Source organism: Apodemus sylvaticus, chromosome 4 (assembly GCF_947179515.1).
Source record: "Apodemus sylvaticus chromosome 4, mApoSyl1.1, whole genome shotgun sequence".
Lineage (NCBI taxonomy): Eukaryota > Metazoa > Chordata > Mammalia > Rodentia > Muridae > Apodemus > Apodemus sylvaticus.
Window position 1 is genome coordinate 53,990,998 of NC_067475.1, and position 27,970 is coordinate 54,018,967.

The 27,970-nt window shown below is 42.7% G+C and overlaps 1 protein-coding gene across 2 annotated transcripts in view; it reads right to left on the reverse strand.

The window, feature by feature from the left end:
- Positions 1 to 27,970, reverse strand: part of Vav3 (vav guanine nucleotide exchange factor 3) — a 353,521-nt gene that overhangs the window by 185,468 nt on the left and 140,083 nt on the right. For both annotated transcript variants that reach the window (XM_052179412.1, XM_052179410.1), the window contains exon 3: positions 2,580 to 2,638. In XM_052179412.1, coding sequence (XP_052035372.1) covers positions 2,580 to 2,638 — 59 coding nt within the window. The remainder of the gene's footprint in view (positions 1 to 2,579; positions 2,639 to 27,970) is intronic.

Sequence of the window (27,970 nt, forward strand, 5' to 3'; positions counted from 1 at the left end):
CCCAGAAGTGCTTGCCCAGCAGCTGTGCCTGGGGCTCCCCTGGGGAGACTGTAACACCTGCTACCCTAAATCAGCTCCAGCATGACAGTGAGTCCCTGCAGACATGAACACAGCTGGGGACATGCTAATGTGATTATCTGATCCTCCACCTGCCACATACCTGCAGGGTCACCCCCATGGCACCCACCACAAAGCCCAGTTCAGGGACTGAGCAGCCTTGGCCATGCCCCGCCTCTAGCACCCTCACTCCAGCTGTAAGAGTTGATCGAACAAAGGCTGACAGCTAATTGTCTTTCACGGCTCTGATCACTAGGAAGGATGAAGATTACTGGAAGACAAAGACATCATGCACATGACTTTAACCTGGCAAATTTCTCTAAGCAGACATCAGAGTATTTAAGTTGGTTTTGTTTTTGTTTTGTTTTTGTTTTGTTTTTTTCTCCAGCTTTTGGAGACATGAACACAGTAGACTCCAAAGAGACTAGAGAGTTGTTTTTGTCCCATGTTAAAAATAATCACACTCTAATTTTTCTCCACTCTTATCATTTGGCATCTTTGTTTGGCTCATAACATGCTTCCTCATGACCAAAATAATGCTTTAAAAGTATGCCTAACAAAATTACCATAGTAATTATATTGTAACAACAAATGCTGTACTCTTTGATATTAAGCCTACTTCTTTCATGTTTATAAAAAGATCCATCAAAATAATACTAAAGCGTTTCATTGAAAGACATACTTTTTGTTATATTTTTATTATTTAAAACTATTTTAACTTTGAATATATTATGAATTAATTTAATATTTAAGAAAGCACAGGGACCTACCTACATTTTTTCAAATAAATGAATATAAGTAACCAGTCTCTTAGGGTTGCTCTTTTGTAATATAGGCACATTTTATTGGTTTTCTGTATCTATATAGGCTCACTACCAAGAATTATAGTGCAATACTGTAATTATGACAAGATAATTTTCAAAGGAAAAAAGACTTCTGAAGAGTATACTTTCAGAATCAAACACATACAAAGCAGGCTTGGTTCAAAATCACTCCTTACATGTAATGGCTCAACACGTACACAGACGTGGACAGCCACTCCTCATTGAAGAGAAAATTAGAAGGAATTGAAGAATCAGCCAGCTGACAAGCTATTTCTACAGAAAACTGGTAAAATCATGGCCCATTTCTAAGAAAGGGTCCTCAGAATGTCCTCCCTGAGACCACTGAGACCCTGAGACCAATCCAGGAATCAAGCTGCCGAGACAGCGTTGAACTCTCCTTTGGAACACACTTGGATTCCCGCCCTCAGAATATGATGTGACCTGGGTACAAAAAGATGAAGCTAAAAGGCAGAGACAGAGGCTGACAAAGCCCTTCATGGGTGGACACTAACACAAAGCTTGGACTGACACTTCTCCCTCCAGGTGGCCTTGCTCTATCCTCTTCAGTTCCTGTTTCTTATATTCTTTACTGTAGTGGCTATTCCTGGTTGTCATCTTGACTATATCTGGAATGAACTACAATCTAGAATTGGAAGGCTCCCCTGTGATCCTAATCTGGAGGCTCAGAGATATAAGCTTCTGACCTGGATCTTGGCATGGAGATCTTGAAGTATAGTGGCAATGAATTTCAGAAGATAAAGACAAGGAGTTCAAGATCATCTGGGATTAAAGGCATGGAGGCCTTTAATCTGAGCCACACCCTCTGCTGGAGACCCACAGGCCTGTAATCTGGGCCACACCCTCTGTTGGAGACCTACAGCCTTTAATCTGGGCTCACCCTCTGCTGGAGATATATAAGGACATTGGAAGAAGAAAGATTTACTCACTCTTCCTTGCCTGCTTGCCTCGTGGGACTGAGCAACTGCTAGATCCTTGGACTTCCATCCACAGCTGCTGCTGCCCATTTTTGGGAGAGTTGGACTATAGACTGTAAGTCATTGACAAATTCCCTAACTAGATAGAGACTGCCCATATATTCTGTGACTCTAGAGAACCCAAACTAATACATTTACTAACTGCTCCAACTTAAGCAAAGGACAGTATCTAAGACAAAAAAGCTTGAATAACAAACACGTGTCTACTTCCATGCTTACCAACTGTACTTTACTCCCCTGCACGGAGATGGCATAAACAATCTACTCCTGAGGTTTTCATGTCTTACCCAATCTTCAACACACATCCTTGAGTATCTATCATTTAACACTGGTCTGATTGTTCCTTAAACTCATAAAAGTTGTGAGTTATTGTTATGGTTTCTTCTCCAGGAAGCCAATACATTATATTTTTAAATATTTATGTATTAAAACATTTGCATTTGTCTTAATGAATTATACATATAGGAATGCTGAGGAATTTTTTAAGGAGAGCCATAACCAGTGACAGTCACCAGGGAACTGAGAACAACGTTCAGCCGTCGTGTCTCATTCAATTCTATGAATAATAAGTTCTTAATTGCACAATAAATCTTGAATGTGTATGTGACACTTAATGTGAAGAGCCTTGCAAACAATAACCATTCAGGAAATAACATTGCACTGAACTCCATGGGAGACAGGAAGCATAGAGACACGAACTCACCTGATTCCTGTGGCCAATGCTATTGGTGTTCGGGATAACCGAGATAATGTTTCTATAACCTGAAGAAAAAAGAAGAAAAAGTTTATTGAACATGTACTTAATAAGGCTTAACACTTTTCTCAAAAGAAACAGTTTTCCCATTCGATATTAACAATAATGAAAAATATAAATTTATAGATTCAAAAAGTATAGAATATGAAGCACCAAGACTGGGAAGCTTAGAGCTTGGATAATACCTGTGTTTCTGTTCTTTTAATATTATGACTTAAATCAGGTTACCAATACATATGAGGGACAGCCCCCTTATACTGTAATATCTTAAAAATCAAATAAATCTAGTATGTGAAACTATTTAAGTTAAAATTTGTTTTTAAAAAAAACATACATTTTATTCCCATGATTGAACTGGCCTGATTCTAAGCACTCAGTCCTCACCGTCTCTGTTGAATTTTGGACCACACAGAAGGCATCACTGAGCAGCAAAATGGTTGCACGTGCCGGATCTTAAGCCTGATCACACAAGCTCAGATCAGGGTTTCACAGTCCTTAGTCAGTTCATTTTAAGCAACTGCCTGAACTCACTTAGTTTTGGCTTCTTCCTCTAGATAGGTCTTCAAAGAATAACCAATGATCATTAGACCATTGTAAGGATTAAATAGCACAGTACATCTAAAATGGTTCAAAGGTAGCAATTCTTTATAATAGCCAACATTAAAAAAAATTGCTTAGTGCATTCAAGAGTTTTTCCCGCTCTAAACTGCTTTCAATTATGTTTCAAAAACCCCTTATGAAGACCTTCAGCACCTAAGCCAAGTGTGCGCCGCTAACAGTTTTAGCATCTCTACTTCGTAATGTTACTCATCTTTCAATCATTTGTCAGAGACTCACTGAGGAAACCATCTAGATCCAGAATGCATTTTCTCATTAACTGCATTTTTATGATAAACATGATTGCTCACATCTCAAAATTAAGCACAACAAAGGAGGGTCTGCTAAGTGATTCTTTCTGAGTAAACATGGCAGTGGGGGAAGATGCATTTGTCTGGATCGAGGTAGCGCAGTCGTCTTCTAAAAAGTCTCAGCTCCAGGACAGAAGCATGAGCAAGGATCTCCACCCCTCAAAGGAGCCTCTACACGGTGCCAGTCCCGTGTACCAAACTCCTGGCTCGGGAGTGAGCCTATTATGAGCTTTGTCCACTCAGGTGAACTCACTTCCGATGGCTCAGCGGTTAAGAGCACCGACTGCTCTTCTGAAGATCCTGAGTTCAAATCCCAGCAACCACATGATGGCTCACGGCCATCCGTAAAGAGATCTGATGCCCTCTTCTGGTGTGTCTGAAGACAGCTACAGTGTACTCACATATAATAAATAAATAAATCTTTAAAAAAAATAGGAACAGCTCATCAACTGCTGCATGAAGTTATTGGGGGGGGGAATAAAAGAGAACATTTGTCCATCAAATGCTTGTGAGATTTTATTATAGAAAATAAAATTAACTACATGGGAATTTAATTACATATTGACTAAAAATAGCAATGCCCTGATGTCCTGGATTCTTGAAAATTGTGAAAAGAATGGTTGTGGCATGTTAGCACTTAAAAAAATGAAATTAAAGAGGACACACATCCGTCAGCTCTGTTTAAAAACTCCACAGTGCATGCGCAGCTCAAAACAACATGTTCTACAGGTATATGGACTTGTTAACTTAAAAATAAACTAAACACTCTTTCATCATTTTTAACGCGAGACTAGGGACAGAGGATGTGTTTAATGGTTCCTAGGGGTAAAATGAAACAAGAGACCCGGAGACCAGGGGAGGGAAGCTAGTGACCCCCAAACTCTGCAGTTTAACCCCAACCTCCTGCTGAGACGCTAGGAAAGAAAAATGACTGATATCTGAAGATGCCAAGATTCCATTTCTAAGTGAAAAGTCTAGTTTTGGGAAAACTTCTGGAATAATCTGAGTAGTCCTGAGACTTTCTGGTTAAAGTAGGTCTTGAGGCACACATTATTGGGATATGCCAATGCTACAGAACCCCAGAGAACACCTTGCCTCTGGTTGTGTTGTATGCTGTGGTCTCAATCCCTCTTAGCAAGAAAAATAACAGCAATCAAATATTATTCCTGCTACTTTAGTGTGCATCTTAAAGGCAATTTATTTTGTTCTTTGAAGATAGTTGTATGATAATTGTTTATTTACAAAGTACTTCACTTTCTGTCTTTTATCTGTCAACACTCAGAATAGTTGTAATCCTTCCCCACATACATGTCTTCCCCCTCACTGGAGCTGGAACTAAAACCCAAACAGGAGTCATACAGCTTGATTTGTCATGTTAACCTGCACCACTAGAGGGCGCCAGATGATAGTTTATTACCTTAGTTCTGCTGATTACCTTTAAGCATACTTTGAACATTTGGCTTAAACAACCCCTATGATTTAATGTTGGTCATTTTTTATATTCAGTACTTGAAGATAACACAGATAAATTCATGGGACAGAAGGGTGAAAAGAATGCATGGCGATCTTACGATGAGTAGCTGTGAGACCCCTCACTTTTATGTCTATCCTCTTACGTGTACATCATTTTAAGTTTAGCCAAAACAAATCAAGGCTATTTAGTCAATGTGGTGTTTTTAGAACAACATCTATTCTATAAAGACAGTGTCTACAGATTGAGAACAGACAAGTACACACATCAGTGACATATCCTCAAACCCCCTATATGGATTCCCTGGCTTGCCCTGCCCTTCTGAAACATACAGGCAAGAATATTTGTAAACTAAACTAAACTAAACTAAACTAAACTAAAATAAAATAAAATAAAATAAAATAAAATAAAATAAAATAAAATAAAATAAAATAAAATAAAAACAACAACAACAACAGCAACAACCATACCAAATGACACTAAAAAGCCTATGTCCCGTGAAATATGTTGATCTTTAAATGGTTACTTCAAAACAATAAATTGTGAATGTCAGTTACCAGAAAGGGGGGTAAGGTGGTAAGGATGCAACAGTGAGCTACAGTGACTTCCCCTCCTGACCGACCTCTCGTACCTACATCCTCTCTACCCACCTCCACGGGTACAGAAACGCATTTGTAAACAAGTGAAGATTAGATCTGAGCTAACATTAGACCTACTGTGTGAGGAAGGTGCGGGGAGTGAGAAAAGCTTCTCATTCCCACTTTAAAGTGGACATTACGTCCCAGAAGCGACAGGGTCACTGAGAACGAGAACATTTCGGAAAGCAGAGAACAGGGCTAACGGCCTTAGTGAAAGAGTGAACAGAGGGGACGGGGGTCATGGGGAGCGGACAGTAGCCAAAAATCATACAGGGATTTTCTCAATGGTCCAAGAGTGCTCTAAGACAGCCACAGTGAGGCGGTAGGAGGCGAGAGGCGAGATATCCCTGGGAGCCTTGGGTGAGCGCTGAGATGCTCTTGGGTGCCTGGGTGAGAGCTGTGATGCCCTTGGGTGCCTGGGTGAGTGCTGTGATGCCCTTGGGTGCCTGGGTGAGCGCTGCGATGCCCTTGGGTGCCTGGGTGAACGCTGAGATGCCCTTGGGTGCCTCAGCTGAGCACCATGCACTCAGGAGGGAAGAGGAGCCTAGGCGATACACAAGTGTCCCTTCAGACACACAACTGGAAAAGCCTAGGTCACAGTACCAAGTAGCTTTGCTCAAGTGTCCCCAGAGCTCCACGAGGCAGCCTGGGCCTCCAAAGGAGGCAGCCTGGGCCTCCAAGGTGCCTTCTCTCTCTGATCCGCTCCCATCCCAACCTGAAGCTCATGTGTCCACTCTTAGACCATGGCTATAGTTCTGTCCTGGCACTTACCAGTTTATTTAAAATTTTCAAAATCAGCTTTTAATTTTTTTCTCAAAAGAACTCAAGGGTTTTTTTTTTTTCTTCAAGTTAATGAGCTGTAAAGGAGTGTAGATTATGAATAGGATCCTTTTTCAGAAATAGAGAGGTGTATTATGCAGCCGTTTTTTTTAATTTATTGATATATTTATTTACATTTCAAATGATTTCCCCTTTTCTGGACCCCCACTCCCCGAAAGTCCCATCAGTCCCCTTCCCTCCCCCTGTTTTCCCACCCAACCCTTCCCACTTCCCTGTTCTGATTTTGCTGAATACTGCTTCACTGAGTCTTTTCAGAACAAGGGGCCACTCCTCCATTCTTCTTGTACCTCATTTGATGTGTGGATTATGTTTTGGGTATTCCAGTTTATGCAGCCATTTTTAAAGTCTTCCTAAGGTTTTCCTAAAACTTGCAGAGTCATTCTTTGTCATTAACAATCAGTCGCAGCCAGGCCATCAAGCGTACCTGTACTTTATTCACCTCAATGCCATGTGACACTCCAGCTTATGTAGAGTCTAGTGATTCTGCCATTTTTCTCATGAGCAAGTGGCTACAAAGCCAGCACGCATCATCCTTGCCAAACGCACACTTCATTACACACAGGCTCTGCTGCAGGAAGGATGGTGAAACGGGCGCCCGCCCGGGAGAGAACGAGAGGGGAGCGTTCTTTAATCTGCTTACATGAACTTAGACCCACTTGAGGGACACGTGAGAACGAATGCAGCCAGGCATCCCACTGATAATTACACTGCTCTCCGGCAATGAAAACAGTCAGGGCAGGCGACCCAAACGGCTTCCACCCAGCTTGATTCTCATGAGAGTCACTGGACATAAACTCTTCCGCTGCCCCCGGGAGTGCCTACAGACATCCTGGATCACATGGGTCAGGATGTGTAGAGAGCTAGCCTAGCACAGGTAAGGAAATAGTGAAGGGAAGGAGGACCTCGCAGCAAAAGTGAACAGTAGGTATAGGAAGGAGATGTCCAGCTTCTCAACCCTAAAGCCAGCGAGCAGCAGATGAGATCCCTGTTCCTTCTGTTTAACAATGATCTTTCATCAGTCAGAGCTATTTGACCACTCAGTTTGTCAGTTTAAAAGTTATTGCGGAAGCAAAATGCAATACTGAATAGAGACAGGCTTCCCATTTTTAAACTATTCTCTTCAAGAAACTCCAGACAAGACAGCACTCTTTACTTCTCTGGCACATCAGTGTCACTGAAGTTACAACTGAAGCAGGCCATTTCTGCAAGAGCGCTGACAAAGCTCCTTGGAAGGTCTTGAGTTAAGGAAGACACAGTCACAGAATACAAATAGCTAAAAGAAACTATGGGGGTCCAACATGCATATCAACCCCCCCCCAAAAAAATACTATTTGTGAATGAACCTTCCAGATTTTTCTAAAGTATTCTCTCTCTGACCCAATAGCTGGTTTGAATAAGAATTCCTGGAGCAGTGATTTTTCACAGAGGGGTGAGCAGTTCAGGGGCAATCAGGGATTACAGGCTTGGGCCATGAGTACAAAACCAGATTAGTGGTTTAGCATCACAGCCCCACAGCTCAAGTGAACAGCTGTGGCTTGAGACCCAGGTGTGGCATCAAGGCCCCTGCAGGCTCAGAGCGAATGCCCTATGGAATCGAGACAAACGCAGGGTCTAAAAGAGGTAACTGGGAATAGGGACTTCGGGGTGTTGCTCTGGGAGATTCAGTCAAAAGCGTTGGCATTGAAGGAGAGGCCAGCTGTGATCTAAAGACAGCCAAGGGGACTAAAACGTTACCCTTAACTCGGGATTCTCGACAATGAGGCCCAGTTCTAAACCCAGCCAGATGGTAAGTTGCAGATTAGCAATATATTTCACCTTCAGTCTCCTAGGAAATCAAAGGAACTCATTACATTAATTTTCTTCCAATTCCAATTTCACACAGTAAATTACCCCCATTAGGATACACCGCAGCTCAGCGTCACTTCCAGCCACATGTTTCAGAGATTTCCTTGAGCACTGGCTGCTGCTTTGTCACTTTTGCCTGCAGAATGCTGTAAAAAAAAAAATGCTTCTAGCCCCATCTCCATGGACCAGGCAAAGAAATATAGCCTGAGGAGATAGACAAGCATCCTTTCTGATCAAGGTAATAAACCATGGGAAATGAGTTTCCATTGTTCTTGAGAATGGTATATTTGTATAGCTTTAATGGATCAAATTTACAGCAGGAGCGGACCTCAGTGACGTCACAAGTAAAAAGTAATTTTCCTTTTCAAATCACCAAATTTGGACTTATCAAGGGTAACTACCTCCTTTAGGAAGAGTGTGTCCTAGGCACACAGCCTGTAAGCAGTCTGGGAGTAGGACTTTCTTAATTCAAATTCAGCCTCCACCCCCCACTTAATGGGTTAATATGGAACAGAAGCCTGGTTCCCTTTCCTATGTGTAACCCAAGTCTGTTGTGAAGGTAAGGTGAAGAAGCGACCTGGGAATATACTTGTCTCAGGAGATACTTCAGTGCAGCTCTGGTTCTACTCTCTGCCTTGCCAGCCTTAGCCCTCCTTGTCCAAAGACCCCAAAAGAAGAACATCTTTCCCTTAGAACCTACTTCCTCTCCCAAATCCTACTCTTCTCCCCTCCATAGATGGACAGTCAAAAGATTTTCCGGAAGCCATCTCCATGGATAAGCCTTGTCAATCTGCTCAGTGAACTGCCCTCAGATCCAGTCCCCTCCTGACTCCCTCTCCTCCGCCTCACTCTAGGCCCCCTGTCTCATTTCTTGTGCTAGAATAACTGCCAGTTTGTCTCTGGCTTCTAGTTCATCTCTCATTAAACTCACCCTCTACCTGGCTACCATAGAGGCTGAACGATATTTCCAACATTCATTGTGATCACCCCACTCCCACCTGAACATTCACCTGTATCCCCCTTACAAAGAGCTGTGACTGCTGAGAAGCACACTCTAAGGTCCCCGCACTCCCTGCCCCTCCTATTCCTCTCGCATTTGCTGCTCGGCCAGACCCAACCACACTGTTTACTGTGCTCCTAACAGGTCCCAGAATCCTACCTTTAGAACAGTGGTTTTCAACCTCCTTAATGCGGTAGCCCTTTAGTACAGTTCCTCATGTTGGGATGACCCCCCAATTAAAAAATTATTTCATTGCTACTTCATAACTGTAATTTTGCTACTAGCCTAATTTTGTTATGAATCATAATGTGTGTTTTCTGATGATCTTAAACAATCCCTGTGAACAGGTTCTTTGATCCCCCCCCCAACCAAAGAGGTTATGACTCACAGATTGAAAACTGCGGCTTTAGACCAGGAAGGAGTATAATATTCTCAATGTTATAATTTATACAAGGTATTGAAAATTGAATGCTTCCTACTAGAAGATAGGTGGAAGAAAGCATACGAAGAACAACAGCGCCAATGTTCTCACGCCAACCAAGAGACTGTGAGAACCGGGATGTGGGACTGTGTACAGACTTCCATCACCCTGGCCCTGAGGCCTGGGAGCAGAGTCTGAATGAGAAACTCAACTTCTCAGCTGTAAAAGAAACCATTGTGCGAATGTGATACCTGTAAGACACACACCCTGTGTAAGCTAGGGGTAGAGACACAAGCTACAAAGGGTATGAAGCAGCTTTAAACAAGTTCAGCAATAAGAATTCAGTTGAACATCAGGGAAGGACTGAGATTTCCTCCAGGCTCCAGCCCAGCAGGGCTGCAGGAGAGCCTGGGGGCTGGGGCAGGCCGTGTCATTACCTGTCATTACCGGCTCCCAGGGAGCCACTGCTAACTACCAAACTCACTTCCCAGGGGTATGGCCTGCAGCCCTGTCTGGTCACAGGAGTTGATGTGATCTTACAGACATGGGGAGAAGTTCCGTATGGCTAAAAGGATTTGGGGGATTGTACTACATGTTCATAGCTTCCCCACATAAGATACAAGTGAAGCCAAACCATACAACTGACCAGGGGCAGTGACTACGGCCACCTTAAAGGACAGAATGGAAATTGCCAAAAAGGAGGGGCAATGCTGGAGTGCTGGGGTCCCACAGTGGAGAAGAATATGGCATTGATTCACAGCTGGGGACACCTCATCTCAGCCTGGGGCACCTAAGGGAGAAGAAAGAACCAAACATCTGCAAAGCACCTAGCGGAAGGGATGACGGCAGCACGAGAATAAAATATCACCCACACTAGCACGAGAATAAAATGGCACCCACACTAGCACGAGAGTAAAATGGCACTCACACTAGCCAGCTTGCTAACACTGGTCATTCTATAACCTGCTTGAAAGTGTTCATTTTCACGTGTGCTTGAACATGTAAAATGCAGGTGAAGTAATTCATTACTATGTAGCCTACACACCAAAGCGACGTCAACACAAAGATGTAAGGCAAGCACATAACTTAAAAGTTTTAAAAAGCTTCATTAGACCGGGCGGTGCTGGCGTACGCCTTTAATCCCAGAACTTGGGAGGCAGAGGCAGGTGGACTTCTAAGTTCCAAGGCCAGCCCGGTCTACAGAGTGAGTTCCAGGACACCCAGAGCTACACAGAGAAACCCTGTCTCAAAAAACAAACAACAACAAAAAAAGCTTCATTAGAAAAACATTAAAAATTAATGTTTTGCAAACATTTATTCAATAAATGTGAAATATTATTCCAATAGGACATTGCTATGAAATCCAAGCCACTTTACATGGTTGTTTGTCCATAATCAATCCTCAAAATCTCACATGCAATATGTATGTATGCATGTGGCTGGTGGCTCCTGTTCTGAAAGAGGAGTCTAGATGAGGCCTTTATGGTGCTCAGAGTGTGATGGGAAAGGAAACCATCTCCTCAGAGACAGAAAGACCGGGCTGAAGACAGAGAATGAATGAGACAGCCAAGCTTGGTGTGAGGCTGCAGACTCGGCTCAGGGGGTGAAGCGCTTCATGAGCAAGCCTGAGGACCTGAGTTCATAGACAGCACCTAAACCACACACAGACACACACACACAGACATACACACACACAGACACACATACACACATAGACACACACACACACACACACACACATACACACATAGACACACACACACACACACACATACACACACACACAGACACACACACACAGACACACACACACACAGACATACACACACAGACACACACACACAGAGACAGAGACAGAAAGAGACAGTGACAGAGACAGAGAGACAAAGAGACACAGAGAGAGACACACACAAAGACAAATGGGGGAGAAAGAGAGGGAGGAAGAGAAGGAGGACAAGAAGGAGGCAGGGAACCCCCAAAGACCCCATACAATGAATTCACCATGCCAGATTTACTGGGCAGGAGAACCAGAAGAGGGCTACAGAGATCTGAAAATGTGGCAGCAAGCCCTGTAAGGAGGAGAAAACTACCCCTCCATACAGGACATACTTATTGTCTACTCCCCATCCATAAATGTCACTGGAACACTCAGCCAATCCAGTAAGCGTCTAGCTGGATGCTAAAAAAGCAGGATTTTCATGGGAATCAATTCAATCCACCATCTTTTTTTGTTTTCTTTGTTAGCTAAGGCTCGGGACCAGATCCAATCACATCCGCTCTTACTTTGAAGTTCAGATTCTTGAGGATTTGACTTATGCTAAAAGCTGAATAGCTTTAACTCTCACTTAACTGCTGCTCTTTGAGGTCTCTTCTCTTCCACATCTTGAATTTTCCCTTTTTAAGTAACTGTCCCTGAACTGTACACAGAGATATTTTTGAAAATAGCATGACAATATCTGTAGCTTTAAAACTCTGTCACCTGTGACCTTTAAATCCCCAGGGAGATTTTTTTTTTTTTTGTGACATCCCAGAAGGCTTCTTTTTTCTGAATCCCAGAGAAGTTCCAATGAGTAGGGAGCACTTTTCGGTCACTAGCTGCTCTGAGTGATTAATCCAGGGTCATCTGAATTCCCTTTAGGATCTGAGTATTTACCAAGAACTGGATCAGAGAAAATAATCCTCTCAGAGGATGCAGAAAAGTAGCTCCTTGCTTAGGCTGTGGTACTGAGGGGAGGGAGAACGTCACCAACTGCACTAAATGAGTAGAGCTGGCCATTTTTTTCTCTGATATAATGTTTTATTTCCTTGTCTGATTGACCTTGGATAAGATGTTTTAACCAAGAGAGTCTGCAGAGATTACACAGATGGTAAAAAGAATGAGCAGCAATATTCCTTTCTTCCAAAGATGCCTCTGCACTCCTTAAAGACGGACTAAGACAGAGGACACACCCAACACCCCTTCCCTCAGTCAGGTGGAGCTCAGTTCCATCTTCCCACAGACAGTCTAGGAATGGGACAAAACTTCTGCGTGGAAAATCATGTGTATACAGATGAAACCACTAAGGTAACATAGGTCTAAGCCGTTAGGTTAGCCATACCCTTGAAATGCTTACTTTGGTAGTAAAGTACCCACTTTTATATCCACTTTAAAATATGATAATTAAACAAATGCTTTAGACAGAGAAGCAGGGTGGACCTACTCAGTACTGAACCTACTGTGTACTGACTTCAACTCCACAGTCTATACTACGGTCTAGTGTTATTACTTCCTTTTATTTGTATGATTACCTGTTTTATTTTTTAACATTTATTTATTTCCTATGTATGTGTATGGGCACACACATGTCTATTTTTTTTAACATTTATTTATTTCCTATGCATGTGGAGGGCATAGGCCAACCTGTGGGGTTTTTTCCATTGAGTGGTTTCAGAGGACTGAACTCAGATCCTTAGGAGTACAAGCAGGTGTCTTTGCTCCCCGAGCCATCTCACTGGCGGCCATTTTTCTTTTGATTATCCCTTATCTTACATCCCTCCAAATACACACATGTCTTACATTCCTCCAAAAAACCAAGTGCCTTGTGAAAACATGCATGCAAGAACATTCTTTATGAGGATGATATTTTAGGATTTCTCCCACAGATGGTAACAAACTGTTGAATTAAAAGGCAGAAACACCCTAAAGTAGCAGGTCAGACTCAGATATTATACCCAGTTATAAACATCTGCTGCATAAAGAGTCTCTCAGTACCATGGAAAAGAACATTCGAACCGAACAGATATACACAGTCCCCAGATAATGTGCATGGATTAGATCCTGATGTCCTGGTGATCTGGTAAGAAGGACTTTCTGAGATGGAAATTGAGAGTAGATGGAGGAAATTCTAGTGAAAAAATAAATTGTGTTGATTAAGAAAGAAAGAAAGAACTGAAAGACACATGAAATCCCATCAAATCTCTGCCCCACTAGATCCTTACAGGACTTCTAACTCATCCCATAAAATTGTAATTCTCATTTGAATATAGAACAAAAACTCAATAATTGGGTTATCGGTTATTTTAATCAAATCAAAGCTAACAGAAAGACCTAATGGCATTCTTTTCCAGGAACACACACATACATACACACACACACACACACACACACACACACACACACAAACACAGTCTTCAGCAAAAAATATAGCCTATACAAAATAGCTTTGCCAACATGACTGCCTCAAAATATCACACAGCCTGCAGCGCTCTGGGCTCTGGCTACAGCCTTGCCGTGTTATGGGGCAGTGTCTGGGGTCCTCTGGGCCTCAGACCCTCTTCTCCAGCAACTGGTGGCTTCAGATGATGGAACTTATATAATCAGGTTTGTCACCCTAATAAAGACCCCGAAGCTGGACACTTCAAAAGGTATAGAATTTTGCTACAAATGTGGGCACCTGTAGCCCAGCTCCTGGGAGGCTAAGGCAGAAGGAGCCTGTGAGTTCCAGACCATCCTGGGAGGCAAGGAATAAAGGAGAGGGAGTGGAAAGAGGGTAAGGCGGGTGTATTACAAAACTGCCCCGGAAGCTGAAGTCCAAGAACAGTCTCCCTTGGCTCCTTGGCCTGTGGTGAGGGCTCCCTTGGCTGTAATATGTGGCAGTGGAGGGCCAATAACCCAGCAGAGAACAAAGGCCCAGAGCATGGGCTAGCCTGGCCTACTAACAACTGACTCACAGATAACACGCTCTATCAGACCACACTAAGCCTTCCCAAGGAGCATCCCCAATGACCTAACTACCTCACATCAGCCCCGCCTCCTGGAGGTTCCCCCAATGACCTAACTACCTCACATCAGCCCCGCCTCCTGGAGGTTCCCCCAATGACCTAACTACCTCACATCAGTCCCGCCTCCTGGAGGCTCCCCCAATGACCTAACTACCTCACATCAGCCCCGCCTCCTGGAGGCTCCCCAATGACCTAACTACCTCAATCAGCCCCGCCTCCTGGAGGCTCCCCCAATGACCTAATTACCTCACATCAGCCCCGCCTCCTGTAGGCTCTCCCAATTACCTAACTACCTCACATCCATCAGCCCCGCCTCCTGGAGGTTCCCCCAATGACCTAACTACCTCACATCAGCCCCGCCTCCTGGAGGCTCCCCCAATGACCAAACTACCTCACATCAGCCCCGCCTCCTGGAGGTTCCCCCAATGACCTAACTACCTCACATCAGCCCCACCTCCTTGAAGTTCTAAGGCCTCAGTATCACCATACTGAAAAACAAGCCTCTAGTAAATGAACCTCCGGGGAGGTACGGCTGAAAAGTTACAGGTTTCTAACTTCAACTGTACCTCACGAAGCGGCCACAGCTCCAGGCCTCACCATTGGGCCAACAGAGCACAGTCTCACCAGCTGTGAGTCTTAAGGAATCTGTTCTTTAAGAAGCAAGACATGAGCTGGGTCTGTTGTGCTTAGGTGTCCAAATTCTGTACACTGATGCATGCGATTACAGAGGGTTTTGTTTTGTTTAGTTTTAGATTTATTTATTGTTATATGTAAGTACACTGTAGCTATCTTCAGACACACCAGAAGAGGGCTTCAGATCTCATTACAGATGGTTGTGAGCCACCATGTAGTGGCTAGGATTTGAACTCAGGACCTTCGGGAGAACAATTGGTGCTTTTATCCGCTGAGCCATCTCACCAGCCCTACAGAGTCTTATATTATCATGGAAACGTTCTAGATTTTCCCACCACAGTATTTGAATAGAGGATTGTCTCAATATGCCATGACCACCAACTTTCTGGGCTCCAATTGCCTTTTAAAAATGTATAATTGTTTAGGACCAAAAGAAGGATTAAATACCTGCAATAGGACCCCTTATGTGACAGGCATTTGTAAAGTTTTTAATAAAAAGGCACAGCGACACATACCTAGAATCATGCTACTCTGGACGCTGGGGAAGCGGCATCATCACAAGCTCAAGGTCACCCTCTAACTATGTATAATAAGACCCCATCTTTTTTTAAAAAGTAAAAAAATGTTTAAAAATAGTAAATTTAGTTATTTCGACTCTCTGGTTATCCCTAATTCTTACCTTAATTCTCAGGCAATAACAATGATGTCATGAAGACAAACACAGTTTTTTAAGTTATTTTTTTAACGTCTCAGATACTGAAATATGTGCCCCCTCTGTTGCTACATGATACATCACTAACAATCCTCTGCAGCCTTATTTCAGCATAACTCACTGGAAAGCCTTCTTCAGCGAAAAGGCCAGGTAGAGTGAGTGGACTCCCTTGCGTTCACTAGAGCCTGGTGAATCCCTAAGTCACAGCAGTTCTTGGAACACTGTCATGTTTTCACAGCCTAAAGAAAACTCTGGAGAGAACACAACCGTACGAGACACCTCTACAGAGGGGGAAGTTGTAAGTCAGTTTATGCTTTGAGACTTAGGTTTTGTTTCTGTCTTATGTGTCTATCTATCTTATGTGGATGTGCCGTGTGTGGATGGGTGTGCACTAAGATGAGCAGAAGGCATCACATCCCCTCCAGCTGCAGTTACAGACAGCTGTGAACTACTCAGTGTGGGTTCTGGGTCTGCAACTCAGACCTCTGGGAAGAGCAGCAGGCACTCCTTCCTAACTGCCGAACCGTCTCTCCAGCATTTCCCCAGGTCGTGCCTTCTAAAAAGGGTTCAAGAAGGCCTTTGGCCTTCCTGCCACTTGCAGGAGAGGAAACAAACATTTAAAAAAAAAAAAAAAGTAAGAACATGCTCAGAGCTGACAAGGCTGAGGGTGCCATCGCCCTGGCTTCCCTCCTGATTCCCAGCCCGGGGTGGTCCAGGCTTCCAACAAACAGGATATTCAAGCACTATACACAACGAGGGACCCAGAAGCAACAGCAGCTATCTAGTGAGGGACAGTGCTATGCAATCTCGGTTTGTTTCTATTCCTTCATGCCTTGTTTGGTTATTGCTTTAGTTTTGAGGCAGGATCCCACCATGCCCAGCTTGACATAAATATTATTTATATTAATGTATTGTTGGGCAAATACTAGTAAGTGCATATTAGATTTGTATTCAGCAAAATATTTTAAGGAGAAACACAAAAAATGTTTTTGTATTCTTACAACCAAGTAAATAGTTTTCAGACTTTCTTGTGGTTGTCATTTAAATGGCATTTGATCGGAAGCCAAGTACTGAAAGGCTACGTCATCGTGCAGAGGCGAAGGAGAGGCAGAGAGAGGTCCAGAGACCCACGCACAGGAACAACCTCCCCATTTCCAAGAGCATGGCACCTTGAAAAAGTGCCCTCATTCCATTACAGAGGTTCTTTCAAAGTTGCCTTATTTCATATTCTATACGTCCAGCCCATTACCATGTGTCAGAAAGCCAATTAACTGTGAAACATTTCCTGATTCAAATTCTGTCTGCTTATTTGCCTTTTCTGGATTTGGTGGTCACTCCTTTGCAAAAGAGGAGGAGGAGGGAGAGGAGAAGGGAGAGAGAGAGAGAGAGAGAGAGAGAGAGAGAGAGAGAGAGAGATGAAAAAGACAAGAGAAAAAACATCTGGCTCTGGGGGAGAGAAAGAAATAAAACTGACGAATCAGAAAATGTCTTCCAACATTCCTCAGTTAATTTTTGCGTACTCAAGCTTCTTTAATGGTAACTGAACTAAATCAAGTCACAAGTAAAACCAAGTCACAGCAACATCGGGGTGGCTGCCTGGCATGTGTCTAGAACATATAAATTGATGTAGGAACTTAGTTTTCACTAGTAATGACATTATCTTCAGCCTATAAGGGCAAAATTACACTTTAGAATATTTGGTAGAATTGTTCTTACTGTATCAATACTTTAACTGTGAATAAAGCACGGAAAGTAATGCTAACCTCCCTCATAGGTATTGTTTTGTTTTGTCTTATTTGAGACAGGGTTCCATTGCATAGCCTGGGCTGTCCTGGAATTTGCTATATAGACGAGGATAGCCTCAAACTCACAGCGCTCTTTCTGTCTGCCTCTCTGCCCCTCTGCCCCTCTGCCCCTCTGCCCCTCTGCCCCTCTGCCCCGTCCACCTGTCCGCTAGTCCCCACCCCCTGTTCCCCTGCCTCCCTATCCCTGCCCCTCTCCCTGGCCCTGGCCCTGGCCCTGGTCCTGGCCCTGGCCCTGCCCCTGTCTCAGTGATGGGATTAATAACCAGGAATGAGGATTCAACAGTCCTGATATAACCACAAATGTAATGATGGGCAGCGGACTTTTGTGATGAGCCATTTTTATGGTGTCAGGAACTGCACCCTTCCCCCAGCCTTGGGCCTAGCTACAATCCAGCCTTTGAGGGTCTGACCCATTGTTCTCCTAAGAGCCTGCGACTTCCTGTGAATACCTGTGAGCCACTAGCCAACACCTGGTGCTAACCTGGGGCGGAGCACTGGGATACAGGTGGAGTCTTCATCTGCCAGACCTACAGTTTCCTGAATCAAGCAGGCTGCCTGCTGAGCAGCCTGGAACAGTGGAGCCAACCCTTCAACAACATCAAGAGATTCACCCAGAGAACCCTTAAATTGTCAGTACTCCAAATAAATTTTGGGCCTCCACCAAAAATTGTGTTGTCCTGGCCACCGTTCTTTTTCACCGCCCCCCCACCCCCCATCTATTCCCAGCTTCTCTTCCAGGGACCCAGTTCACTGTAGCTGTGGGCAGTTACAGACTTTAACTTGTAGTGCTCATCACCCCAAAAGGAACTGTTTTAAACCCACAAAAATCAACACTTGGTGTTTAGGTGTCAACATGATCCATGATCGTTTCAAATCAAGTACCTTTCTAAGAAAGATGATTTCCATATGAATGTTAATACTTTCTTTTGGTCCTTTCTCAAATGTTTTGTTTCAAGTATGTAGACATTTGGAAAAGCAAAGCTAGCATTCCACTGTGCTTCAGGACTTATAGAATGATAGCAATAAGGGATTTCACCAGCCTCTACAGAGGAATGAACCAAAAGGGAGAAAAACCTTTGGTCATATGTGACCTTGAACTTCATGGATTTAAAGAGCACCCCCTAGAAGTGCGCCGCGGGCACGACAACCTACAGCGCTTCCCACATTCCAACTCCCACAGTCTGACTGAGCTCCGACAGCACTAGCAGTCCCCACGTGTTTTCAGCCAGTCGGCTTGGCTTTGTGAGACTCTGGCTGTCCTGGAACTCACTCTGTAGACAAGGCTGGCCTTGAACTCACAGAGATCAGCCTGCCTCTGTCTCCCAAGTGCTGAAATTTAGGACGTGTACCACTATGTCCAACTCAGCCATTTCTTTTGAGATGGTTTTTCGAGAACCATACAGGATGCTTGTTTATCTCTCTTTCCCTTCTTTTCTATGGACTGGAACCTTGTATTGAGGCATGATAGGGGACCAGCAAGTCAGCAAACGCCATTGCCGCCCTCTAAGCTCACACTCCTTGCAATGTTCCTAATACAAACCAAGAATTGGAACTTAATAATTCACAAAAATACCATGGTCACACTATCATAACAAATTTGGCTATTGTCACACTCCTGACAAATAATGACTAATTCAGACCCCAGATGATTTCTTAAGGAAATGTTTCCAACATTCATATTTAATTGTGTCTTGAAATAGAGGTATTTCACAATATCCTGGAAGGCTTAGTTGACACACAACTTCTTAAAACTTTCAATATTAAAAATTTCTAACTGTAACAGAAATATGGAACATTGCTAAGTGACGTTACTCCTTTGAACTGCTTATGTTCAAGGACAACTGTTGAACGCAGGCATTACCAAGATGAATGATGGTGATGTGTTAGGCCCCAGATGAAAGCACATTGTTGAAAAAATGCTCGTTAAAGCATACGGTCCAAAACAGATACACACAGCCTGTTTTAAATTGCTTTCAAAACTCAATGCACAGTTTTTTAGAATAACATTTTTTTTTATTTTTCTTTCTTTTTTTTATTCGATATAATTTTTTATTTACATTTCAAATGATTTCCCCTTTTCTAGCCCGCCACTCCCCGAAAGTCCCGTAAGCCCCCTTCTCTTCCCCTGTCCTCCCACCCACCCCTTCCCACTTCCCCGTTCTGGTTTTGCCGAATACTGCTTCACTGAGTCTTTCCAGAACAAGGGGCCACTCCTCCTTTCTTCTTGTACCTTAGAATAACATTTTTTAATTGGTAGTCTAGCAACAAAACTGCCAAGAAAAGGCAATTTATAAGTAATAAAACTAGTAAGCTAGAAAGTGGTCTGTTGTTTTAAAGCATAGGTCATGTGTTTAGTCCCCTTTCTCCAGCCCCACAGTGAGAGCCATTCATTACTGACACGCCCATTACAGTCAGCTGCCCTGGCAAGTCACTCTCAGCCCAGAACTCTGAGACACAGGCCCCACCTGAGACTGTCTTGACCTGCTCCCATCTGAGATGTTGGCCTGCCACAATTTATGTGGCGTTCAGTATAAATTTCCAACTTGACTAAATCTAGAGAACATGTAGTGTAAGAGTAATTATTACCATGCTTCTTAGTCCTCATATAAGCAACCATTGCCCTGAACACATGAGAAACAAAACCAAGAACCACATGGAATATGGGTTTATGGACATGCTACATAGTAGCCTGGGATAGCATTACACATATGGCAGTCCTCCTGCCTCTGTCTCTTGGGCTCAGGATTACAGGTGTACAGAAGCACACCTGGCCTGCCCAGTCACCTGTTACACCTGACCCCTTCCATGCACAGCTTCTGACCCTGGCATTTTCAGCATGAGTTGAAGCAGCATTGAACTCCTGGCTACACTTGGCTACGCCAGTCCTCAAAGTCAAAAGCCAAGCCAAGTAAACCTCTTTTCTGCCTCAGATACTCTGATATAGCAATAGAAGCAGATTAAGACATACCCTAAATGCCTCGGGCACATGCTCCTATTCCATATTAAGTTGACTCAGATCTAGAGCATTTGTAACATAAGAGTTATTGTTATCATACTTCTTCTTAATCCACATAGAAGCCCCTACCGCCATGGTACTGAGCACATGAGGATTTCTCTCAGTCTGTCATGACTGTAAACAATAAAAAATATAATGCTCTCATGCCTAAATATTTATGCATAGCATCGAATAATTTTCTGAGAAAAAAATCTTATAAGTTTAGCTTCTAGACCAATAAATATCTACATTTGTAAGAGTTCCAGATAAAGACCATTAGACTTTAAAGGTATTTTTAATGGTGGTGGTGGTAGCATTGATGGTGACAACTTTTGTGTGGGTGGGTTGCTTTTTGTCCTGTGTGTATATAAGAGAGACAGAGAGAGACGGGGATACAGAGAGAGACTGTACATGAGAATGTGTGTATGTGTGTAGGTATGTACATGAATGTGCATGTATGAGTGTGTGTGTATGAGTGTGTGAGTATATATGTGTGTGTGTGAATGTATGAGTGTGTGTATGTATGAGTGTACATATTTGAGTGTATGTGTGTGTGATACATGTGTAAGTATATGTGTCTATTTTAACTTCCCTATGAATAATGTTTTCTTACATTATTCATGTGGCTGAGTGAAACCAACTTCTTAAACCCAAATAGATTAATTTGCTCTCACACTGTTCCCTCTCTGCTCCATGAGAAACGGTGCAGAGATGGCCTTGTGAATCTTCTGTTTCTTAAGTGTTTCTTACATTATCCTTGGCACAGAAGCACACAGCCAAAGCCTTGCAGCTGCCTTCTCTGAACTTTACCTCTTGCGGCTCCCCCCTGTCCAGCTGAGTTCAGCAGCATTTGGGGACAGAGTCATCACTATAATTAGATACAAACTAGGAGCTGAGGAAATCCACACAGCCTGCCTTCCCCACAAAGGAACAACACAGAAGAAAGAGAGCATTCAGCACAGTCAATGAAGAAGATTTCCAGGCAGGAATGATGGGTGAACTGTCACAGGTGACATTTTAATCTCTGGATAGTGGAATCACTACTGGGCATCATCTCTACGCCTGTATCCTTAATATGTATGCCTCTAGTTTATAGCTAAATAAAACTGAAAACTTTATGAGAATTTACAGTGTGCAAGGTGCTGTTCAAAATGTCTTAAGAAAGAAAACATCAAAGAAAGCTCATATATCTGGGAAAACAAAAGAGAACCTATTTAAATATTCCTAAACAATAGCATAAAAGTCACTAGGCAATAAATCTACCTGGCCCTCTCACCACAATTCCAATAGATTTATTTTTTTAACAAATCCCTTTTCATACTATATTTCTGCTGTGCAAAATGTCTCCCTAGCCTCATACTATTTGGACACTTGGTCCCTACCTGGTGGCAGTGTTTTGGGAGGATATAGAACCTAACTAGAAAGAGTGGGTGGATTTGGTAACTGTATATGGGATGGATCTCCAGGTGGGGCACTCTATGGGTGGCCTTTCCTTTAGTTTCTGCTCCACATTTTGTCTCTGTATTTCCTCCCATGGGCATTTTGATTCCTCTTCTGAGGAGGACCAAAGTATCCACACTTTGATCTTTCTTAAGCTTCATGTGGTCTGTGAATTGTATCTTGGGTATTCCGAGCTTCTGGGCTAATATCTACTTATCTTTTGTGTTCTTTTGTGTTCTTTTGTGACTGGGTTACCTCATTCAGGATGCTATTTTCTAGTTTGCCTAAGAATTTCATGAATTCATTGTTTTTAATAGCTGAGTAGTACTTCATTATGAAAATGTACCACATTTTCTGCATCCATTCCTCTGTTGAAGGACAGCTGGGTTCTTTCCAACTTCTGGCTATTATAAATAAGGCTTCTGTGAACACAGTGGAACATGTGTCCTTATTACATGTTGGAGCATCTTCTGGGTATATACCCAGGAGTGGTATAGCTGGGTCCTCCGGTAGAAATATGTCCAGTTTTTTGAGGAACCACCAAACTGATTTCCAGAGTGGTAGTACCAGCTTGCAATCCCACCAACAATGGAGGAGTGCTCCTCTTTCTCCACATGCTTGTCAGCATCTTCTATCACCTGAGTGTTTTATCTTAGCCATTCTGACTGGTGTGAGGTGGAATCTCAGGGTTGTTTTGATTTGCATTTCCCCGATGACTAAGGATGTTGAGCATTTCTTTAGGTGCTTCACAGTCATTCAGTAGTCCTCAGTTGAGAATTCTTTCTTTAGCTCTGTTATTTGGTTTGCTGGAGTCTAACTTCTTGACTTCTTTGTATATATTGGATATTAGCTCTCAATCGGATGTAGGATTGGTAAAGATCTTTTCCCAATCTGTAGCCATTTTGTGGATGACAAGTGCTTGCTGACAGGAGCCTCATATAGCTGTCTCCTGAGAGGCTCTGCCAGTGCCTGACAAATACAGAAGTATATGCTCACAGCCACCCACTGGACTAAGCACAGGGTCCCCAATGGAGGAGCTAGAGAAAGGACCCAAGGAGCTGAAGGAGTTTGTAGCCACATAGGAGGACACAACATTATGAACCGACCAGTACCTCCAGAGCTCCCAGGGACTAAACCATCAACCAAAGAGTACACACGGAGAGACCCATGGCTCCAGCTGCATATGTAACAGAGGATGGCCTTGTCAGATATCAATAAGTGGAGAGGCCTTTGGTCCTGTGAAGGCTCAGTGCCCCAGTGTATGGGAAGGCCAAGACAGGGAAGTGGGAGGGGGGAGGTAGTGAGCAGGGGGAGGGAGGATGGGGTAGGGGGTTTTCGGAGGAGAAACGATGAAAGAAGATAACATTTGAAATGTAAATAAAGAAAATATCTAATAAAGAATAAGAAAAAAAGAATTAAGAAAGAGTGGGATAGTAAGTGGTTGGACGTTGAGGTTGGCGCTTCCTCAGCTTCTTGTGCTGGCTTCCCTCTGCTTCCTATCAGCTGGCACAATGAGAAGAAGCCGCTTCTCGTTCCCACTGCCCAGACCTCTGCCATGCTCTCCCTGAGGTGAAATCCCTGAGAATGACCAAGCTTCCTTCCTCTGAGTCCTGCCTGTTGTGTGTTCTATCTGGGAAGAACGTAACAAGAGCAACATTGGGGCATTGTCTCTCCAGCTTTCTTCCCCCAAATGACCTAGGCCTGACACTGGGAATAAGAGGGGGGACATATTATAGAAATATCCTTGTGTTTCTGTACAAGGCAGAAAAGAAGACTATTTGGGCATATTAATGATCTAGATTCCTTAAAGAATCTTCACGAGAAACCCTTTTAAGGCAGTCGAGCCACCCTGCCATTTACTAAAAAGGACCTGCTACGAAAACACAACAGAGTTCAAGCCACCCAATGTTTTGAGAAGTTTGTCTTTTCATGGAAACTCTGAAATTTTTCACGTTTTTAGAAACAACTTCTCCATTGCTACTATATGGCCACAAAAGAAAAAGTTGATAAGAATTTTGCTCAGGCATTGCCAACAATAGGACAAAGCCAAATAGATGTGAACTCCAAAACATAGCAGCCTGTCATGTTCTTGCCTAAGCGCTGGCCTCTGAAGCTGGTGAAAGTCACCAGGCAGGTGCAGGCATCTCTGATTTATAGGTGGCATCCACAGCCCTCCCTTAGTGGATTCTATCCTTCACAACCTCAGAACACCAGAGGTGAGGAGAACAGAGAGAGACAGAGGTGGGAATGGGAGTGTCTACATGCTTTCCTGTCAGAACCAGAACTCTGAACTTACGTGCCCTGCCCAGGAAACTGAGATCAGTTTTAGAATTTCATGTAATTGTGTTCATCTGTGGCCAAAGAAATTATGATAGACTGTAAGTTAGTAGGAACTAAGAGCATTGTCATTACCATTAATATTGCATGAAAATTGGTAAATTTCCATTAGCTTATATTATATTTATATGATAAAACCTCTTTTATCTTGTAATTTTTTTCTTCTGATTTAGGTTTTTCATTTACTATTCTAGGAGTGAGTCTCCTCAGTGCACCAGTTGAGCAATCTTATTTTTCTGTCTAAACACAATCTCTGAGTAGGTGTTCATATCCCAACCTGGCTCCTGAACACATTTTTCCCATTCATCCAGGATGTCCTGAGATCAACCCACAGAAAGCAGGAAGGAGACATCAGGAAATGGATCAACGACATCAGCAGACAGAGGACCAGAAGACTAAAAGACAGCAAGGCTGTGTTGTTTTAGTCTAAAGCTTATTAGAATGTGAGCAGACCTCTTGAACTGAGCACTGTGCCCAGTGATACCCCCCCCCAAGACATCCTGTTCCTTACACTCAGGGGTCACCTGGGCAAAGGAACAGTCGGCCTAAACTTGGGTGACATGAATGTCACTAGACACCTGCACAAGTGAAGTAGGTTGACATTGTGCTCAAAACAGAATGACATTTTTAAGGGAGCCTCACAGATAATTGCAAAGTAGAATATCTAGATAGGCATCAACACGGAATAACAGAAAATAGAGTGATGTTTAGCAAATTAGGCTAAATCTAATCAGATTGGCAAGGGGGAAAAGTCAAATACAGCCTTCAGTTATACCGAAGAAATTCTAGAATAAATATTTCTCAACCTTTTATAAGATTACAAACATCATAGATGGCAAGAAGTTATAATGGAGCTGAGTGGTGGTGGTGCACGCCTGTAATCCCAGCACTCTGGGAGGCAGAGGCAGGCAGATTTCTGAGTTCAAGGCCAGCCTGGTCTACAGAGTGAATTCCAGGACAGCCAAAGCTATACAGAGAAACCCTATCTCAAAAAAATAAAGAAAAGAAAAAAAAGAAGGAGGAGGAGGAGGAGGAAAAAGAAGAAGAAGAAGAAGAAGAAGAAGAAGAAGAAGAAGAAGAAGAAGAAGAAGAAGAAGAAGAAGAAGAAGAAGAAGAACAAGAACAAGAAGAAGAACAAGAAGAAGAACAAGAAGAAGAAGAAGAAGAAGAAGAAGAAGAAGAAGAAGAAGAAGAAGAAGAAGAAGAAGAAGAAGAAGAAGAAGAAGAAGAACAAGAACAAGAACAAGAACAAGAAGAAGAACAACAAGAAGAAGAAGAACAAGAACAAGAACAAGAAGAACAAGAACAAGAACAAGAAGAACAAGAAGAAGAACAAGAAGAAGAAGAACAAGAAGAACAAGAAGAAGAAGAACAAGAAGAAGAAGAAGTAGTAGTAGTAGTAGTAGTAGTAGTAGTAGTAGTAGTAGTAGTAGTTATAATGGACCATTTCAGTAGATTGGGATTCAGGAAAAAACAGAATTGCTACACAGAAACATAATCAAAAGCAAATACATTGCTGGCCGAAAGAAAATGCTTTTAGCATCTAAACAACTGTCAAAAAATCAATATGAAAACTATTAATAACCACAAGGAAATATGGAAAGGCACACACTCAGGAGAAGAGGACTGAGGGTGGTAAACACCACAAACCTTTCCACTCTCAGGGGAATTTCTGCGTAGCAAGAATAATCCATGGTTGTACTTCAAAATCACAAAACTAAACAAAATTCCCATTTCCCAATAAAATTACAGTTTGAAAAAATGTTAAAATAATATCATTAACAGAAGCTAAGACAGAGGGGCGGCTCTACAGGGCTAATTTGTAGGAAATTACCTGAAACAAAGCTGAATAGATTATAGTTCTACCTATGAGCCAGTTATGGTAATGGCCTCACCCACAGAGCATATGGATCTATATACAATGAGGAACTGTCTTAATGGAGGGATATCTCTTGAAAACATATATAAAGTAAGTAGTGTGATACCTTGATTGAAGTTTTCTGTATAAGCTCCTATGTTTGAAGGCTTGATCTCCAGATGGTGCATTTTTGGGAAGGTTATAAAACCTTAAGGAGGTAGAGGAAGTATGTCACTGGGGACACTCCTTAATGCTAATCACTCTCCTCTTACTTCCTGTCCTCAATCTCTGCTTCCTGTGTCTAGATGAAAATGTGATTAGCCAGCTTCTTCCTCCTACCATGGCTTCTCCTATTGCCATGTCTTCTCACCCTGATGAATGGAACCCGCCTGGAGCTATAAGGTAAAACAAACCCTGCCTTTCTTTCTTATGTTGATTTTGCCAGGGTGTTTTAGCAAGTATCTAAGACAGAAAGGAAATCTCGTAACAGACAAGGAAAAAGAACACTAACCCACACATATGTATCTGATAGGTGTGTCTCTTTGTGATTACCCAGGAAGTTCTAGCTACAGTATTTTTTCCTTATTATTATTATTTTTATTTATTTACTTTGACAGAGGCACATGCTGCAGTGTGCATGTAAAGATCAAAGTGCAGCTTGTAGGAGTTTGTTCTCTCCTTCCACCGTGTGGGTCCCCGATACCAAGCAAAAGTCACCAGGCTTAGGAGCAAGTTCCCTTAGCTACTGAGCAAATCAGTGTGATTTCCCAGCCTGATTCCCAGTGAGTGTGATGTTAAGAATATACGGAGCGAGTCACTATCACAATACCATATACAAACAGATGGAATGGACACACACACACACACACACACACATACACGCGCACACAGCTATTTAAAACAGTATTAATTCCATATGGAGAGCAGTGTACACAAAACTCACAAGCCAAAGCAAATGACTAATCTTTCACTTTTAAATCAAGTTCCTTTGTGGCTGAATAATTTAAAAACAACACTTGGCTAGGGGGATGGCTTCATTGATAAAATGTTTGCTTCAGAAGCATTAAGACTTGAGTTCAGCTCTCCCAGTACTCAAAGAAACAGCAAGGTGTGCCTACAGTCCCAGCACTGTGGATATGGGAGGAAAGGATTGAGGAAAACAGTAGGTATTGACCTCTGGCCTCCACATACTCTCTCTCTCTCTCTCTCTCTCTCTCTCTCTCTCATCCTAAGAAGAAACCTAATCATCACCAGTCAAGAACCTGTCTAGAGTCTAACAGCAGGACAAAGGGCTGTGGATGTGATCCACTAATTGGTCCTTATACAAGCTAGACAACAACACTAAGTACAATCCTCAACACGGGGGTAGGGGAGATGTATATATTCAGAGGGGCAGCCTCTTAAGAACTAGGGAGAGGGTCAGGAACAAAAACCATAAAAATAAAGGGCTTAAAAACACTTGATGAATTAAAAAACTAGGAAAAAAGTTTTCTTTTAAATCCAGCTGCATATCATTAACATTTAAATATCAAAATGTCATTCAATATGGCAACTGTGGTGGTATGAAGATTTCAAGGGAAAGGAGAAACAAACTAAACCCAAGAAAAGGCAGCAAGTGGACATTAATAAAGAACAGGAATAACTTCTAGGCATAAGGCAATCATGTCTACTCTCTT